The sequence below is a fragment of the Falco naumanni genome, chromosome 4 (genome assembly GCF_017639655.2).
Source record: "Falco naumanni isolate bFalNau1 chromosome 4, bFalNau1.pat, whole genome shotgun sequence".
NCBI lineage: Eukaryota > Metazoa > Chordata > Aves > Falconiformes > Falconidae > Falco > Falco naumanni.
The window spans coordinates 42,191,800-42,212,807 of NC_054057.1; the positions used below are offsets into that span (position 1 = coordinate 42,191,800).

Below are 21,008 nucleotides of genomic sequence, written 5' to 3' on the forward strand. Positions count from 1 at the left end.
AACCTTTCTTTGCTGTCTGGCTGCAGGGTTGCTCCAAGTGACTGAGATCCTGTGTTTTGGAAAAAAAAGGTCTCTGCTCATTGGAAAGCATACCAAACAGTGTCATTGCATATTTCTGGATATCATAAATGCTCTTACCTCATTATGCTCTGCACAGAGTCCCACAGACCAATCCAGTTCTGTGTACTTTTCTGTGTAAAACTGCATTTATAAAAATATTTTTTAAAATCACAGAGATGCTTATTGCTGAGTTACTCTACATTTCCATTTAAATTTTAAAAAGGCACATGACTAAATTCAGACTTTCTGTAATATTCTTAATTGACTGTGAAACACATTTTTTCCTCAGGATATAAGACATATTTTTAAAAATGTCAATCCAATGTGTAACTCAAAACTCAAAAACTTCTCACCTGAATGAGTCTGGCATTGTCAGCTTTAACAGAGCTCATAACAAATCCAATCACCTTGAACTGAACACAAAATAAATTACATATTAAGTCACCTAATTTTCTTCATAGCTATGCTGGAGGAATTCACACCTGCCCCTGGTTATTGGACCCAAAACAATATTGCCATACATTTCAGAGCATAGAGTCATAGAACAGCCCAGGTTGTAAGGGACCTCAAGAGAACATCTGGTCCAACCTTTTGTGGAAGAAGCAGCCTAGATGAAATTATCTAGCACCCTGTTCAACGGCATTTTGAAAACCTCCAGCTCTTACTACATCCCTGGGGACACTGTTCTTACCATAAAAAACCTCTTTTATCAAGATGAATGTCCTCCCAATGCAACTTCTACCCATTACTCCTTCTCTTCTCCATGTGGCTCCTTGCGAAGAGAGCACCTCCTTCCTCTTTGTAGCCACCTTTTAAGTACTGGAATACTGTGGTAAGGTTCCCTCTTGAGCCTTCTCTCTCCAGCAAGAAAAGACCTAAGGCCTTCAGTCTTTTCTCATAGGGCAGTTTCTCCTGCCCTTTGATCATCTCTGTGGCCCTCCTTTGGATCCTCTCCAGTCTGCCCATGTCCTTCTTGAACTGTGGGGATCAAAACTGGAAACAGTTCTCCAGGTGCAGCCTGGAGATGCAGAACAAGAGATCACACAAAAAAACCCAAGCATTTTTCTCCTTAAACTGAGACATAACTATTTGAAGATACAAGATCTTAGATTTGTTTGTAGTTGTTAGTATTAGTACTGTTTTTACATTAATGATGCAGGTTTGAGTAACACAAGAATCTGAAGAAGGCAATGGTGCAGGGACACAGTCTCCTAGGGTTCAGCGTGCAGTGAGGTGACAGGCAGAGCTCAAAAATGTGCTTAAAAATTGAATGGAACAACTGAAATCTTTCCTCTCCCACAAATCTGCTGAAGTGCCCATGAAACGCCAAAGGACTGGAAATACGGTAGGAGCTCCAGAAAATAAAAATACTCGGTTCTGACAGCTGTTCAAGGACAGACATCATAAACTAGTTCTCTCACACAGATGATCTACTTTATGAAAAGTAAAGCTCTGTATCTGAGTCAGTCCATGAAGATTAAGTTAACTAACGATGAATAAAGTCTGTTTCAGTTATCATAAAGTGCTGATGTTATCATATCATATCTGATGAACTGAAATCTTAAAGCATTTATTTCTCCATCAACTACAAAAATGGGACTAGAGCAATGATCTCAGCTTACTACATCAGCATGGGACATGTCAAAGACAGGTGAGATGAATGCCACCCACAGTTTTCCAGTTAAGGGATACAACAATAGTGGAACAACCATTATATAGCTTATAAGTGTTTGAAAGCAGAAAGTGAAATGTTCAACTGAACGGAGCCATGTTAGTGACACTTTTAAAATACTAATTATTTTGTCTGCATTCTTGCATTACATACAGGAAAAAAATCTGAAGAAGAATTAGATGCATCAATTTGTATGGATCTTTGTAAATTTTTTGTGTCTGATAGGAACCTGAATAATTTAATTTCACAAGGAAACCAAGGCAAATGTACAAGGCAGAGTTCCAAACTATTATTATTGCATTATATAACACCAATGTGTTTGGCCCTTCACAAAACTTCCAGGTATCTGGCCTAAGAGTTATTTCAATGATCCAAGTTGAAGAACACAAGCTTTTAATACTCCAAAATACATGGAGAACATCAGACTAAATTCAGGCCTCATCATACAGGATATTTAGGTTTATTTATAAATTTGTTAAATTTATTTGCATTTTTTCCTGAGGTTGGGTCTGTGTTTAAAGCAGGCTCCAGGATTTTAATAACACTCCATCTGTCTCAGAGGTGCTTGCTTAATTTTTGCTTTCATAGACATTTTACACAATCAGCATGCTAGTGTTAGAAATTTCTTGGATTCTGAATTCTTCTGCAATATATTGCAGGGGAAGTAAACAGAAATCTTGATCCCTGTTTGCAAAGAAATGAAAGACCTTAAAGATTTCAGGAAACCTTAAAATACAGTAATTGCAAGTACTTTAAGACATGCAACAAGCAACAATCGACATTTTTCTAGATACTTCCTTTAGCTGTCAAAAAAAGATGTTTTGCAAGTCTCATGATGCTTAATCTCTAACACACTTCTCTCTTCTGGGAATGACAGTGTAACACCATGTAAAAATGAACCATAAGCCTCTCGTCTCTTACAGCTTGTTCCTGATACATTCCTGGTATCAACACACATCTTACAAAATAACTGCCACATCAGAACTACAGTCCCATGGAAGTAAATTGCTAAACTTCTGGATTTCAGACTCTCCTACAAATAGCAACTCAACATTATCCAAAACTACCACCAAACCACGCACAACAGTGTTAATTAGATGTCAGGTAAGTTATGTAAAATACCAACCCATACGAAAACAGTCACTGTGAAACACACTGTGAATATGGAGATTATTAGAAACATTCAGCTGAAATATACACCCACATTGTGTACTTGCTTTCCTTACAACAGCTTTATAATTATTATAAGGATATTGTAGATATATTATCATAAATCAACAAATCTGTTTCCGTAGCATGTTACTAAGCAACTGTATCCAAGACCTTGTGTAAATGAGATTAAAATTCCAAGGTAACGATACTCAAATACAACCTCACATTTAATAGCCAAAGACAGCTGTATATGTTTGAATTAAAGTAAAAAGGTCTGTTTCATTTTATGGTTGTTGTAATAGTTTAGATATATAGAAAATGTAAATCCATGTATATCATTTGTAGGCATTTCCACCATACAATGAACGGTGAAAGGTCTAATAATCATAGAATCATTTAGGTTGGAAAAGAACTTTAAGATCATTGAGTCCAACCATTAACCTAGCACACAATCCCAGTACATTTTTCAGATAAAGTAACAAGAAACTTCCTCAAACGAGTTTCATTATTCATTACACACATTGGATACCATGAAATGGAAGAATGAAATGCAAACCATACAAAAAAAAAATCAATACTACTCTAAATAATGTATTATCAGTTATTACAGAAACTGTTAAGAAAAAAAATCACACTCATATAGGCAGCATGAAAGAAGAACTGTAATACAGCAGGGGGGTTTTTTTTTGCTGCATTTACAATATAAAAAAAGACTTTTTTCTAGTCATAAATACACTGAAGTATAAGCACCTTTCTCATAACTGGCTGCACTTGGTATGCATGTCCCCATCCTTACAGCACTCAAACACTCAGTGGGTTTACCAAGAAACGTAAGGAAACTCCAGTTCAGAGTAGACCAGAATACCCTCCTAAGCAGAATAAGCTGTTGTGAGCACGTGAAACCTTTCTGCCACTGTCAGTGCTGCCTTCCCACAGAGTTTCAAAGTTTGAGTTACCTGACCTCATCCTGAATGTAACTAAGTAATTTAAAAGGCAACCCAAATTTAAGTGAGGAAAACTGTGGTTCTGGCTCACAAGAAGTCTCTACAAGAGCAGAAATCATCTGCAATGGAGACAGAACCTCCCTGGAGGCAATTTGTTCCTTGTTCAGCCCAGTTTCCAGGAACTTGAGACCACCACAAGCCCATTGTGCTCCATGCACACATTCCACTTCTTTAATACATACAGCATCTTCGCAAACAGTCTTGTTTTCTTTAAACCTACAAAGAAAAACCAGCACTGCATATACACACCACCTGCTGGGGAGAAGATGAGAGAAAAAACACGTGACAGACATTAATCACGATGCTTAATGCACTCCTGGCAGGCTCTCTGCTACCACAGCAAGGAGAATCATTTAACCTGTGTGGATGAATCAGAAGGGGAAACTTGCCAGCTTTATTCACTCACGATTTTTAAGTTCTCCTGCCTGTTTTAAACATTTAAAGACCATACAATATGTGCAGAGCCCTTTCCATTCTGAATTCTCCTGCAGTGACAACTTGGTCCACACCCTAGCCTTCCTGGAATGTCACATTTCTGTACCTCCCCGTTCCCCTTTCACCCAGCATGTACTTCAATACACCACTGCTTTGTGCCAGTGGCACCGCACAGGAAGTACCTCCCTCCCCACTGCTTTACATATTTCTTGTCTTACAGAAGTGGTTCCAAGTCTTAATATTTTATGTCAGTCAAAATATAAATTAACAGCATTCTCCACTACCCTAATGTGTACGTCTTCTTGTAAGGCCACTAAAAGCTACTCTGCTTACAGCAAGGATGAAATCAAACCATAACAAGATATTCCACCGAGCATATCTCTCCTGCTGGAAAAACAGATTGACAAATTGAACACTCAAGAAAGTACAACAGGCTGTATTTCTTAATTCCTTCCATTGAGAAAACAGAACATAAGAGTAGGTAGTGGCCTACTTTGATTATTTTTTTCAATTACTTTTCAGAGACACCATGTCCCTGTTCATAGACATTTCCCTGTGAGGGGAGAAGCTTAGGAGATACCAGCAACAGTTCTAAGCTGACTATTTCCAACCACATCTAAAAAGCACCTTTAACTTTTAAAAGACCCTCTTCAAAGCAGTGTCTGAAAAGAACTACCACCATACTACAGCTCAGAAACTGTATTTAATTCTGTCGATCTTCCTTTAATACTCTATAATTATGGCAAGGCTGTTTCAGTCAATTGTCCTCACTTTTACCAGTCAGTCCTCAAAATGATGTTCCAAGACATGATGACTCCAGCCCTCCATCAAAGACATCTACTATTCTATAATGCACTGGCCCATCAGCTTCATATAACTAACATCCCATGGGTAAAAGGTATTCAGCTATGGCAATAATAGGCACTCCGCAAACAAATAATTGACAACAGTGCTCTTCAAACATTTCACTTCAAAAATGACAGTTTAAATGACATTCTGACTCTGCATGATCTTTTCCTTTAATGCATTCAGTACATTCCTATTTTAAGGTCTGTTTTTTTACAAGAACAGCAAGTATTTTCTGCTTTTCACCCATCTATACTGCAAGGCTAACACAGCTAAGATGAATTCCTATGAACCAACAGGATTGTTCATGACGGTCTATTTAGTATAGCCTTCATGAAGACCGTGGCACATGGAAGATCTTACCAGCTCAGATGTATATTTCTGTTACCCACTGGTTTCATATCCAGCATCTTCCACATACTAAAGGTGTGATTAAGCCTCCCCTATTCAAAAATAATCCCATCACCTCTTTGAAGAAATGGATAGTTGCCTATTTGTAGAGCTCTGCATGCTGATGTTTTCCCAGCTCTTCCCACCTACTCCTTAACTTACTATGACAAAAAGAGATGACTTTTTAATATTGTTGCTTTACAGCAGATATAAAAATGGTGTCATGAAGGCTTCTAGTGCTGTTTATTTCTTTAAAGAAAAGTGCCAGATTACTACTTTTCCCTTTAGAAAAAGAACATTTCAGAATTACTGTAAGCATTCTCACAAGTTATACTGAGACTGAAAAAAACCTGTAAGACAACAATTCAGTACTAGATTGTCTTACTGAGCATCACCCAAAATACAAACTGCAAGCAACGTATGTACTGAAATGACAAATACAGGCCTTTCCAGATAAACATTTTTCAAATAATATTATATTCTACAGCTCAGTATACTTTTTCACTATAATAAGGACGGGAAAACAATACCATTAATACATTTTTGTTTAGCATTTGCAAGTATCTTTTTTCAAGTCCAGAATTAAAAAAAAAATGGTTTGCATAAAAGTAGGTGTGCATACAGCTGTGAGGAAAAGTAGAGGAATCATTTTTATCTTAACTTTAATTTGCTCACAGTTACTGAGCAGCTATATTGCAAAGGAAAATGTAAAAAAACATAACAGGTCATTTTACTGTGGAAAACAAAGCACAAAGGAGTCAAATTTAAAATCTCCCTAACTTTAACAGTCTAAACTAAAACTGTCAAGATACTAGTCAGAGCAGTATCTTTCTTTTCCATTGTATATATGGGACATAGCTGTTCTTAAGTAACATAATACAAATTTACATTAGTCTTTATCTCAGGTAAGAAAAGCCAACCATGCAAGTAAGAGTGCCTCTTCTCTGAAAGATTTCTCACAAATAATATATACATATAGCAAAAGAACCATCATTCATGGGAATAAGACATGTTTATTAGCAAATTTTAAATTATTTTATATTTAAAGGTATAGTCTCCATTCTAGCAATTTATTCAATCATACATGTGATTACAGAAGACATCAAGTTCCAAATGTTGATTGGTTTATAAGACTAAATTTTTTTCTGTAACTTCATTGTAAGACCAAAAACTTCAGCAGGAACACCATAGGGTTTAGACCTTGAGCCAAAACCTTCCAGAACAATCATATAGGAAACACAAACCATAGAAGGTAAGGAATCCAATTCTAAGTAAGTTAGGTCTATGTGCTTGGGAGAAAATCAAATTGGAATATATTGAAATACTGTCTTTGTAAGCATTTTAACATTCTTGGGATTGTTCAGAGTTAACTACACTCAAATTCATGACTCCACTTTACATATTTGTTGTGGATAGTCTTTCCAAGACACTGCTTGATATATTGAAGTAATGAGAAGTGGACCAGAAATGTTAATTGAAGCCTATATAAAAAAAAGAAACAACACAGTTGTTAATAAAGCCCTGATAAAATTAAAAAAAACCCATATATCTAATAAGAAAAAAATAAAAACTGGAGACAACAACAGCTATAAACTCCGTGTGTTGAAGTGCTCCACAAGGCCATCACTACCACGAATTTCCTTCAAACTTCCTCCCATACCTCACAGAGCAGCAGAGCTTCTCACATCCAGTTACATGAATATGCAAAGCATTCTTAACATTACACGTAGTTGGGGAAAAGATCTTTTTTGAGAAGAACCGTGATGTGGAATATTTTTTTTAATATTCGAAATGTTCTTCAAAAAACATTTTCCCTTAAAACAGCTATTCCTCAGAAGCTATAGTAAAGAACCCCAGCTATGTTACAACTCCATGCTCTTGAAAATAATGCATTTTATCTCCTTCCACATTCATAGGTTCTATTTTGTAATTTTTCATCATAACTCTAAATATACAACTACAATAAAACTAATGTATATAATTAATACACATAATATTTTAATGTGCTCTTCGGTAAAATACACCTAAGCAAAATAAGTCCAACTAACAAAGCTAAATACTTTGTCCATGAAATTAAGCATTCTGGTACTATAAAACCAACACAGTTAAAATACAGATTCCTACCGGGGGGGTAGGGGGGGTTGAAACTGGCAGATTCATGATTCATGCAAAAAATCTCCTGGTAAGAAATCATTCCACTGAAAAAAATAATAACAGGTGTAAAATTAAATAGTATTAATTATTACTATGAACTGATAATCTACTTTAAAGATCCATTATAAGTTTGTCCCCGAACATGCAGTTCCTATTTCTTTGTAAGATGTATAGTTACTGTTAACTGTATGTATTAATAGCTGTTATCCCATTTGTGAAGTAATGCCTTATTGGAGCAGTGTTTTTGAAGACATCAAAAAGAGACCCTGACACATTTACACAAGACCCAAGATGTATACAAACAGTGCAGATGGAAAATACAAGGGAGTCACACCTGTCTCACACACCACAGGCAGTGCTCACAGCACATCAGATGCTGAATTACTGTCACACCTGAGGCATGCAATGGAGATGAGAAACTCACTGGAGAGAGCTGACACCAAACAGCCAGGTGGCTTTGCCAACGCACAAAGAAAAATGGCAGAAGAAAGCAAAAGGGCCTGTTTGCTTACCAAACTAGGTCTGCCAGAGCCTACATCTCCAGCACAGCAGAAGTGACAGGATGGATGGAGAAAGCTATGAAAAAGGGGAGCTGCCATTGTCCTCAGGGTGAAATAAGTAATTAGAGAAAAATAACCATTTTTACCCTATTGCCTTAAACTTCTAAAAGCACATTACAGTCTCCTTTGCATCCATATCCAGCTTGACAAGCTTAAATTTTCCCTTTGTTAATATATTCCACATACACTATTATTCTGCATAGGAGACATAATCTGTAATTGCCTTTCAGGCAGTAAGAAAGACTCCTGCTGCTGCTGACCCAAATGAGGCTTGAAACAGTAGTAGCATGGTTGTGAAACTCAAGCATTTAGTCACTTCAAGAAATTGGACGCTACTCTTTCAAATCTCTCCTCCACAAAGACAAGAGTCAATCCTGAAAGTCTTTAGCACAAGCAAGAATTAATACAAGGCTTGACCAGCCTGTGTTTGGACCTCAGAATGCCTTTCCAAACTTCTTGAAGTAACAAGTACAGAAATCCCTATTTATAAATTATTTTTAAGTTTTCCAAGTTTTATGAAAATATTTGTAGGTACTGAATAGTACTGAATTCTGAAGCACCTTAGTAGCCTACAGAAACAGATGATCTCTTACATTTCAAGACAAACTCCAAAAATAATTCTTTGGCTATGATTATTGTTCGTAATCAGTAAGTGCAAAACATTAACAGCACCAATGTAAATTATTACTGCTCAGTAGAATATCTGCCTTCATCTCACTGGAAGAAAAGGAAGTTTGCAATATACCCTTGCTTGCATTAGACTACCAGAAAAACTAATCATATATCCTGTGCTCATTCTCACACAACTGTCACCATACTTCTTAGTTTCCCCCTCAAGCTTTTCATCTTCCTGGGCACACTGCTTAGTAGCTTATTATTTTAGTGCACAGAAACACTTTTCATGGAGCATAAAATTAAGTGAAAAACTATACTTTCTTCCAGTTGTCCTGATATTTCTCAGGAATTAATAAACCTTACTGCAAGTTCCTTAAATCAGGATGAAGTCTTCAGTACCTGCAGTGCCAATAAACTAAAATATATTTCATATAAAAACAGTATATCTTATTCTATTCTGAGTATCAATTTTTTATTAAAGTAATTGCAGAATTAACATAACTCAGAACTGAGACCTGGCTGCATGGAGAAGCATGAGATGGAGCAGACTGACCATTAACCCAACCAAAGCTCATCTACTTGCTCTTCCTTTTTCTTCTTCCAGCTTCTTCCATTCTTGTTAATACGGATTTCCAACATTTCTGACACAACTATAATATAAGCCACATAGCAGTTTAAATAGTGAGTTATCCGAGAATGACTGTATTTAATCTCCTTTTTGACCTTCAGATCAAAATAAGCCAAAAGCTCAGGACATACCCCTACTGATCACACACCATGATAGTACCCCATTCCTAATCAAAGACTCAAAAGCGTGACCATTTCAGAAATTTAGTTTGCTGTTGCTAAACTGAAAAGCTCAACAAACATTTTTATAAATTATTTTTTTCTCTTTTCTGTCTATGCTGGCTTTCTCTGCATGCATGCATTCTGGTTTGGTTTTTTCCCCTTGCGTAAGTAGACACATCATCACTGTTAAGTTTCCCATAATACTTACTTCTCAGTATCATTTACTAGAGTTGTCAATTTCTTTCACATATTCCAGAAAATACTGTTCTTCTAAATATATCTTTTGATATTTTTTCCTCCAGCCTGGTTTTCCCTTTCCCCATCCTTCCTAACAATTTTGTGCTAATGCCACAGTGTTTCAGCAAGTTATGCTAGTAACTGTTGTAACAAACTTCATCTGTTTTCTGATAGCCTGACAATTCCTATCAACTACTTCAAATTAGATCTTCCTATGTTACAGCAAAATTTGTATCAAATACACCTACACAATGGGCCATTTGGCAACTCTTTTTTTGAACAAAGCTTCTATCAAAAGGCACTCCTGTTTATTCACCCCCCATCAATATCACTCCTCTGCTACCCATCAAACACTAACATCAACAAAGGTGCTAGCACCACTGTAACAAACACAAACTGTAGCTCCAAAAAAAGAAATATTTGAGTCCCTTAGGAAGCTTTGCTTTTCTACATCTATATTTTCAGGCTGGTTCTTAAAAACACAGACTGCAACCTCCCTTACAGCAACATACCAAGCATGCCAGTTCTAACAGTGGCAACCATCTTCTCGGTCAACCACCTACTGAGCATTTCTGCTGCTCGAAATCCTCATATTGGCCCCCTTTCTTTTTGTATAACCTGGCAAATCATCAGAAATTTCTTCCCTGTTGCATGTGCAGATGCACACCAGTGCAATGCAACACGTGAATATCCCACTGTGTTGAATGTATGGTACTCTACACTATTTAGCAGAAATAGCCCATGCTTTTTTCCACTTTTCAACACTTTTCTCCTCCACAAACCTAGCCATTTGCATTTTAATTAAATCTGAAATCAGCATCCTTTTTAAAAAAAAAATCTTTCCCTAAGTATTTCTATTTATAGTTTTCTGATGTCACAAAGATTGCATTACAAATATTGAATTCTTCCAAACTAAAACCGGAACAAAACAAAACAAAACCAGCTATTAACATTTAGTTTGCCAAGTTAAAAAAAAAAAAAAAAACACACTGAGGTGTAACTAAAGTAAGTACAGAACAAATTTATTTTTAAATTTGTGAAACTGGCATTGTATCAATACACCTGTGTAAAAAATGCTGCCATTTAGAGAGGCAGAACATGGTGGTGGACCACCTCCGAGCATTTGCTCTCCTAAGGCGGGGTGGGGAATCTACTGTGAATTTTTGAAACTGTGAAGTCGGGAGGAAATTTAAACAGTTTCCATATAGTTCTACGTTTTAAGAAATCCTCTTTAAAAAGTAACTATGCACTTCCCAGAAAAGTCTTTGCAATATATGTTTAAATGATTACTGGCCAAATTACAATTAGGTTTTCATTTTTAAAACTAAGCTGCTGTAGTCTTCTCTCAAGTGTGACACTGATAGCACATTTTTGTGCCCTCCTCCTATTAGGATGTTATGGGATCAGCTACCATCACACAATTCCACCGCAACTGAGAACAGGAGGATTTGGAGCAGGAGAGCAGGAGAGTCGGGTGGAGGAAGAAATATGAGAGACTAAAAATTCTGCACTGCTCGTTACCCAGACTTCCTCCTGGTACAAATAAAAGGTATACAGGCAACATGAACAGAAAGCAAAGGAAAATAGCTTGGCCAACTCTCATGCAATGTCAGCTCTAACATCAGAAGGCAGAGGGAGGCACAAAGAGAAGAAATGGACTGATCTGAGAATCAAGAAGGTGAATTAATGTGTCTTTTTGTTTTTTCAAGAAGTTGCTGTGTGAGATGACATAACTAGAGGCAGCATGAACTGGTCGGTGTCACTTATATTCAGGCAGACCAGTTATTCAACAAGTACTTACGGCAAACTTCTACCTTGCAAGTCCTGCCTACTGTCTCCTTTTCAAGGAACCTCAACATCACACAGTCAGACTCTGCCCTCAGTGAAACTTCTACAATCTCTAAATTTAGCAAAGTTTCTGTAAGCAAACCACAATATTCAAAATTAAAAAGATAACATTAATTGACCACTCAGCCAAGACTGTATGTTGTCTGGATAATTACAGCAAGCTTCCCATGACATTTTATGCAAACAGCAAAACATGCTTCTTGACACTGAGCTGACTGACATGATGTCATTCTGACATCACCAACTCTGGAAATTCAAAGTAAACATGGAAGATTGGAACATACACTTATTTTTCTTCAAGCTTTATAAAGTACATAGAGTTTATCAGGACAGCAGACTTACTTGCAACCATCAACAGCATTAGCAGAGCTACACAGAACCTAAATTAAAATTCAGCCAAGTGAAAATACTTTTTTTTTTTTTTTTAAGTCCTTTGGCAAATATGATAGGAAATGTTATGACTTAGAAAATTTAAGACCCCAAACAGTTAAATCAAAATCACTGTTAACAAAACATACCATCAAGATTTCACAAGCTTGCTACAACTGGTTATCACCTCTTCCAAAGCTCAAGCTATGAAATGCAAATAAGTAAATTATCTAGAATCAAAAAATTTCACCTATTGTTCTGTTGCCTAAATATTTCAGTAAATACAATGAAACAAATTTTATCAATCTTTAGGAATGAGTATGGAGAGTAACAGCTGTTAAGAAAAATCAAGATTACGTTGAGCATCAGCAGTGTCTAAGATACTAGGAAGCAAAGAAAATGCCAGTTACTGAAATTGTGACTCTGTAACTACAGTCTCCTAAGAATTTTTGTTCAATATATTCTATGACACAGGTACTGACGAGATGTAATATTCTTCCTTGGAAAAACTATCTGCAGTGTACGATGACCAGTGGTCATATAAATTAAAAACATGTGTTTACTTGAGCCAAGACATAAACTGGCAACAGATCAGGATCCCACACAGCAAGGATTGCTATAAGCCTTTCTTGCTAATAGCTTTGAATGTCATGTTTAGTGCACTCTAGCATAAAAATAAAACAAAATGTAAAATACTCACTTGCACATTTCCTGTTTATTGTAATTGTCCCTTTAGAGCAATTACACCAATGGACAGAATATTAAAATATGTGAATTCCCAACACAGACCCTATGTTCACATCAGGTACTAGATGTGACAGTACTGGCTCAATGCAGTCTGAGAATTCACCTGCTCTGATAGAAAACGCCTAAAAACTCGTCTCCCTCCAGACAGTTCTTCCACTCCATTCGCACCAGCAGAGAAGCAGGCTGGCTGCAGGTAAGCTGTAGCACTCTGTGGTGCTCTCCACAGCTTGCAACAACACAAACCAAGGGGCCTGTTGACGCTCACAGAGACCTCTCACTGCACACTCACCAGCACATACAAGGTGTCATATGCAGGTCTTGATCAAACATGAAATCAGGACACAGCCAACTGAACACGCTGAAATGGAACCTGCAAAATGTTTTTGCATCCCATTACTCAAAGTCAAAGCACTCAAAACTTCTCAACTCTTCCCAACAGCTGACTGTCAGCAACAATTATTCTTCAGTAATTCCTTTGCAACTAACCACCATCTGCCTCATGCACCATATACAGTAACTCCTGCAGTGTTTTCCTATGCTTTCTTCAAAGAGTTAAAGATATATATCAAACACCTTTCAGAGACTCAAATATATTTTGCCTAAAAAGCTACTTCAATTGTTCTATCACATAGGCTCAGCTTCTCGTCCTACTTTCCTTTTCATTACTGAATACCACCAATAGTAATTCGGACTTAATACTCAATTAACCAAGTAAGATACTATACAGCACCAAGCAGCAGGAATGTATGTTCCCTCTACTTGTAGCTGTCCCTCATATTTAAGAAGAGATTGCATAAATATCCACAATGGTTACGTTCTTTCACAATTTTACTTTCTTTCTCATGCAGAACTTAACATTTGATCTAACACTCCAGGAATAGGCAGAGAAGATAAAGTACTTCACTCATTCATCACTGCTCACTACAGAAGGGAAGGCTACATCAGACTACGCAGTACATACTGCTCCCAATACCCTCCCAGGCCTTCAACTAGCAACCTGGGTGATGAAATGAAGATTACACTTATTAAATTTGCTATGTGCTTACAGGCTCTCTGGTGGGAGGGTTGATAGCTTGATAGGAGGGGGCTGTAAGCACATTAGAGAACAAAATTACAATATAAAATGAACTTGACAAATTGGAGAAACAGCTTGGGGGAAAATGGAAATCTAGTTCAATGAGAAGCAAGTGGAAGATTCTGTGCTTAGCCAAGAACAATTAACTGCTCAGATAATGGATAATAACAACTGCTGAGGTAGCAATTCTGCATAGAAAGATAAAACTGTAGCCCACAACAATCTAAAGATGACTTAACAATAGGTTGGGGTTTGCAACAACAACAACAAAATTGCAAAGACCATACTGGGACTTAGGAGAAAAATTATATATGAGTTGATAGGCATATCTGCTGTTCTACCAGTTATGGTAATGCTCCATTGGGTATTGCAATTCAAATTATATATATATATACATGTAACACACATATATATACACCCTTGGGAGATAACTGAAGGCAGAGAAACAAGAATTATCAGAAAATACAATCTATGAGGAAAGAGAGCTGTTGTGTTTAATGAAAAGATTGCTGAGGGGAGACATAACTGTTTTCAAACACTGAAGTCCATACTTACAGGACGCTGAACAAGAAATAACAGACTTAAATGTCATGGGTGTATTTGGCTCTGACTTGAGACCCTTACCAGCTGTTTTTCTAGTGGTTCTCTTATTTGCATTACTGATTTTCTATTACATCCTAAGAGGAAAGTCTTCAATACACAAAATTAATAAAGAGATAAAGTGCAAATTCTTGCTTTCTAGAAGATTTGCATGGGAGTTTCTGAGTTGTTTCTTTTTATAAGAATGACCATTTTGGGTTGACCTATGTAATAGCTTACTTTTGAACAAATCTAATTATCAGAAACAGCTGAAAAACCCAAAATAAAATAATAAAAAACCACACATAACTGACTAAGGTTAACCATGCTACAAAACAACCTTCCTCCTCAACCCAAACTCACCGTTACCTTTTTACCCTAAATAAGCTGTTCAGTAACAGTTGAAGATGGAGAATTAGCAAACAAAAATCTGTTTACTCTGTGTGTTCTCTTTACCGCAACTCTTAGAAGTAGCTCCATCATATTTCAGATGGATTATTCTTCCTGCTCCTTGCCTACTCATTTTCTTTCTTCCTGCCATATTTAAACTGAGAAATAATCACCTGTTGAAATCAATACTTAAAAATAAGATAAAGCCAGCTATTTTTAGTAAGAATAGTATCATCACACTCCTAGTCACCTCCTAGAAGCTTTCTGACTGCTAGAAAGAAACCCCACTCATGTTTCACAGCTAAAACCAAACTTCTATACATAAGTTCACCTTTCAGGACAATGGGTTCTATTTAATGGCCACATTCATCCACTGATTACAAACAACTGCATCCATTTTCCAGCCCATCTGACTGTCCAGAAAGTTGTACCATTTTTTTACATTTTCCAAGCTGACAGACAATAACTTTTTCATTTTTCATCCCTCCTATATGGTATCTTAAAATGTAAAGCTTGACTGCACTTGCAGATCGAAACTGCACTATAATTCTAACATCACAATATTTCAAATGTATTTGCATATCTATTTCATACTGGCGTAAGTTAAAAAGAAATTAAATCTAGAAAAAATAAAGTGATGAGTTTTTCATGTCAATAATCCACGCTAAGACTGATGACAGTAGATTTAAATGTTAAAGTTATGTAATCATTCCATATGGTAGCTGTCATAAATAAAATCTTGAATGAAGCTAACCTGTCTGCAGGCAATTAGCAAAATTTTAGATACTAAATACTTCAGAAGAATTTGTTCAAATACTGAGGTTGTTTGCCTTTGGCAAGACAGTATATCAGGTCTGCAGAAGCTTAAGCTTTCAGGTTTTGCAGAAATTAAAAAATACATCTCTGTTGGATGTGTTCACACATGCAGGAAGTCTGTTTGCATCAGCAGGTATAGCTAATGCGGAGATAACATTCCAAAAATATGCATTTCAGCTTCTACATTTTGCATAAAAAGTAGTCTTGTGTTTTGGTCTAGTGAATCTGTCAAAAAAAGTATATATGTGAATATTCGTAACAATAAGTAACCATATAATCATCCTACATGATTCAATCATTTAACAAGCTCGAGAACTAGTACACAGATGGTTAGCTGCCAAAATGCTATTCACTTCCTTGCATCATCTTGGGTTATTTGCAGCTGGAAGAATCAGTTCTGAGTTTGCAAATAACAACAACTGTTCTTCTTATCATCTCCGTATATATTAAAGAAGTATTTAATAATCTCTATCTGCAGATATTAAAGTGGAATATGGGTTCAGCTTTGCATTAAAGCCACCTTGATTTAACAAATCATCATTACACAAGCCATTTTACCTGTCCTAACTTTTCTTTTACTACCTATATGCATGTTCACAGAGACAAAGAATTGCTCATTCACCTGCTTCCCACAATTCAGCACCTGGTTGAACTGCAAAACTGGACTACAAGACCAAGCCCTTAAGTTTCATCAACATTATTTCACAAATGAGGCAACACGGCATATCTCGTCAGGCAGCAAATAAAAGGCAAGACTAAAGTTAAGGTAAACCTAGCAGTGTCCACATGCTAAGCATCTACAAGCTTCAAAATGTTGTGTACGAGACCTTTCAGATGAAACATGAATGCAAGTAAAGTGAGAAACACAATACCATACGTCATGAGAGTACTGTACTACTCAAAGGTCCCAGCTGAGATAAAAGCATGATATGCTAAGCATTATACAAACAAGCAGAGATAAACTATCCTGACTCAAACAGCTCACAAAATATGTAAATAATAAAAAAGAGAGGGAACAAAGTTGTACAGTCTTTTCTCTACAAGTAAGAGAACTGAAATGTTTAAAGGAGACAGATCAAGGAACTTCATGGAAACTCTAACACAAAGATCATTCTTTTCAAAGCCACATTATACACAAGCACACATTGACAAATCTTCCCTCTAACCCAGCTGCAAAATCTTTCATAAACCTACAACCTACAAAAGCAGTATCAGAACTGCAATACTAGGCAACTCAGCTTCTTGACCTGTACCAGTTCTACTATGTCAGTAGCCGAGTCATTACTTTTGCTATCACTGTATCCTTATCACAAAGAACATATACAACCATTTAGCTGGAAATGTGACAAGCTGCCCAACAAAAAACTTGCCCTTAAAAAAAGCAGAATCCTGCATTTACAAGTATTTCTGCTCCTTTCTAATGGTCACTGAATTAGTGTATTTCACAATATATTCCTTTTTGGTTTGCAACTTCCTGCTAATCCATCTGACCTTACCCTCCTCCACCAAAAGCATAGATGGAACATTCAGAAATCAGTATATTTTTCTTGTATTAATAGAAACACAATTATGTTTCACAGTTAAAGTAACTTCTGATCTTTGCCACTAATGCAGCAAAAAATACTAATGTCTGAAAAAGAGTGGAATATTTTAAGTTTAAAGGACAAAATATACTCAAGTGCATTATCTAACCTGTGAACTAACAAACAGATAGAGATTACTGGTGCGTTTCAACTTGTCCTTACAAAAAGCTAACTATGGCTTCCACACCTACTAAACAACTTCATGGTATTGCTCTCCTATTCATAGTGCATACTTCTTCACTTTTATCTAAAAATTATACTCTCATTGATGGATGTCCTCAATAAACAGTCTAACAGTAATTGCTCTTTGTCAAGTACTTGTAGGTGTTTGAGTAAATTTGCATTCTTCACAGATTTTCAGATCAAGCAGTACTTAACATAAAAATGGATTTGCCTCTTACTAATGAACATTGCAAGATACATCATAATCTGAAATACTATAATGGCGTCTGCTTTGCAAATAAGTAACCATCGAGATACAAGAGTACTGTGTCAAAATATAGTATTTTAAAACTGTATTCTCAAAACAGTTTTGCATAAACACCTTATCCCTCTTTTAAAGGACATTAAAGTTTGTTGAAACCACAAAACACACCTTGGTCTTCCCTTCATGATTCTATAGAACACTTGAAATTACTTAGATTATTTGATTAGTTTCTCTAAAAAAAAAAAAAAAAAAACACCAAAGTTAAGTTTACCAACACTTAAGAACAGAATACACATTGCTGACATTCACATTAAATTTTGCCTCTTTTTTAATAGAAGAAACCTGTTCTTTCATGGGTTTATGTTGTTTCTTCCCATTTCATATATCAGGTTTGAGGGACATTGCCAAGACAGAGATTATTTTTTTCAAGGATCACTACTACAAAGCTCATTAAAGCAACAACGAGGAAGAATAGCACCTGAACAGTACATAACATAACCATCTGCCTTATTTACCCTCATCCATAAATAGAAAGACATACCACGTAGCCTAATTATGTAGATGAAAGACCTCTGCTACAACAGAAGTTAAACATGCACAGCATGGAAACACCAGTGCATAGCATGGAAGAGACTTTGTAAACAGAGTTTTATTAAGTACAAGTAAGTATCTGATTATGTAGGAAAAATCAAGCAACCAAAGCATCATCACTGAAATTTAACCACAAAAACTCAGGTAAAAAGCACCAACGTATTCTTAGGGTTTTAATCCCTGTAAAGGATGTAAGCCTGTATTAATACTTCAACTTGAATAGCACCACAAGCAGAGTCTCATCTAGGGCAAATAACCTCTAGGTTAGTCTCAACCTGTATTGTGTCACTTGTTGAAGCATGAACATCCCCCTCCTACAGAGCTTTCTCTACAACACATTAAGACTGGGAACCAACAACACTATTACAAGAGGTCTAATGTCACCCCCATACACTGTAGAGCACTTCAAGGAAAGCTAGAAAACGATGTATGTAACTCCGTATGTTCCTAAAGCAATCCAAGTACAACTGTGCCCACTGGAAACAGGTGTTTCAAGTCTTGGCAGCACAGGTGTTTTTATAACAAAACTCGTATTTTAGACAGATAAGCACTGACCAGGTTCAATTTTAGCCTGGAAGAAATACGCATATGCTTTTGAACTATTCTAGTAATGGCCAACCATAAACCATCTACCTGAGCATGAAATAAACATTTTAAGATATTATATGAGTGCGTATATATACACACACACACAAGTACATGAAAATATTTCTGAAAAAATTACATCATGCCTATAGTTTCAAAATTCTGTCTCTTAAAACCTGTTTAAAGTATGTAAAGGTGAAAATAATGAGTAACATATAAGATCAAATTTCATTCCAAATTCTTCAGATATCCTTCTAACAAAGCATATTATAACTGTTTCTAAAGATTAAAACATACTGATACGCACTTAGAAAATCTTAGCAGCATGGCACAAACAACAATAAGCATCTTTTTTCTACATGCACTAAAATGCTCTTCTACAGTAGTTGCAAGCCAAACATCAAAGCACTCTTCAAAACCCACATAACCAAATCTAAAAGTGTAATATAGTAATAATGTAAAATAGTAATAATGATTATACTCTACAACCAAAATGAACCTATTTTCTTTATCAAAATCTAAGAAAGAAGCAAAATACAAAACAGTACGAAGCACTAGATAACTGGGATTTTGTAAATATCTAGTTTAGCAATCTGAGATACGTGAACAACGTAACAGTTTTAAAAACAGGTTGTCACGATCTCTGACAGGATATTGTCTCTGGTAAACTACACAACAGAGAAGCACTCTGTTTGTTTTCTTATTACAAAATGCTGACCAGGTCCATAAGCATGAACAGAGAGCTGCATAATGGACAACTGTAATCCAGCAGGCCAATAATGACTGTAAATACGAGACAGCACCAGATCCGACACTTTCCGGAAGGCACGGACCTGCATCCTGACATCTGATACTAAAACACTACCTAAACACATGATAATCCATTATTTTCATCTCCTAACACTTCAATGCAAGTAGAATACACCATCTGAAAAGATACTAAACTGCTCTAGACTGCACCACTATATCTCTAGATTAAGTTTTTACAGCATGACGATACCTATTTGATAATATCCACAGCCAGGTTTTCTTTTCATGTGCATTTCTGCAAGACTTGACATTTACAATACTTACGCATTGCAATAAGGTTTCTTTTCATATCCTTTGTAGTTATTCATGTTCAAAGCCATTTTGCAAACTTCACAGTGGAAACATCCTTTATGCCAGTACTGCAAAGAAACATAAAGTAGAATTACTTATGATACTGATGTTTTGAAAGCTATGTTAGGGTACAGTAAATATAAAAACACAATGACATGTCAGTATTTTGGCCATGCATTATAGATTTCTGCAAACTAAATCAAAAGAATTACTTTCACACGAAACCAAAGGTGCTTCGGAAACACTCTCAAAAATGTAAATTCTCTATGAAGGTGAATGCTCAGGACCACAGGACCACCACCACCACAGCTGACTGTGCCGGGATTATTTTAAAGGTAACTGAGGCAGGAGTTTGATGTTTTGCCTTGTTAACGAAAAAAATGACACCGCTTGCCAAGAACGCAATAATATGCGAATAAAATCACTAACTAATGTGACGGCTGGCTTTTTGGTGCGCTGAAGAGACGCTAAATTTAGCATATAATACGGTATTTTCCTCCGGTAGCTCCTACCGCCTTGCCTTTCCGGGGACGTTACTTTGGCGCATCTGTCACTGCCTCATTGCTGCTATTTACGGAGCTCGGCGATAACCGGCGTCACCGGGGACACCCCCAAGGGACGGGGCTGTCGCCACGCCGCTGCCCCGGCCCCCGGCCCCGCCGAGGCAGCCATGGCGTGAGGAGCGACCGAAGCCGCCCCGGCTCGGGGAGGCGCCGACAACTACAGCCGGGCAGCGGCCGCCCACCGCTCCGTCCCCCGGGAAGCCGGGGGGGGGCCGCGGGGACCCGCCGCCGGCCCCCAGCGCCGTCACTCCCCGGGCGGGCGCCGCCGGGGCTCCCCGGCCCGCCGCGGCCCCCGCTCGCCCCCCGCCAGCGCGATGACACGGCGGCTGTCGCCCGGCGGTGGCGGCGCAGATGCCGGCGCAGCGGCAGCCCCTGAGGCGCTGCGTTTGCCACCTGCCGGCCCGGCCCGCTCCCCCGCCG

The 21,008-nt window shown here is 37.3% G+C and overlaps 1 protein-coding gene across 2 annotated transcripts in view; it reads right to left on the bottom strand.

The window, feature by feature from the left end:
• Positions 1–21,008, bottom strand: part of NEBL (nebulette) — a 269,278-nt gene that overhangs the window by 247,561 nt on the left and 709 nt on the right. For both annotated transcript variants that reach the window (XM_040591580.1, XM_040591578.1), the window contains exon 2: positions 19,999–20,093. In XM_040591580.1, coding sequence (XP_040447514.1) covers positions 19,999–20,093 — 95 coding nt within the window. The remainder of the gene's footprint in view (positions 1–19,998; positions 20,094–21,008) is intronic.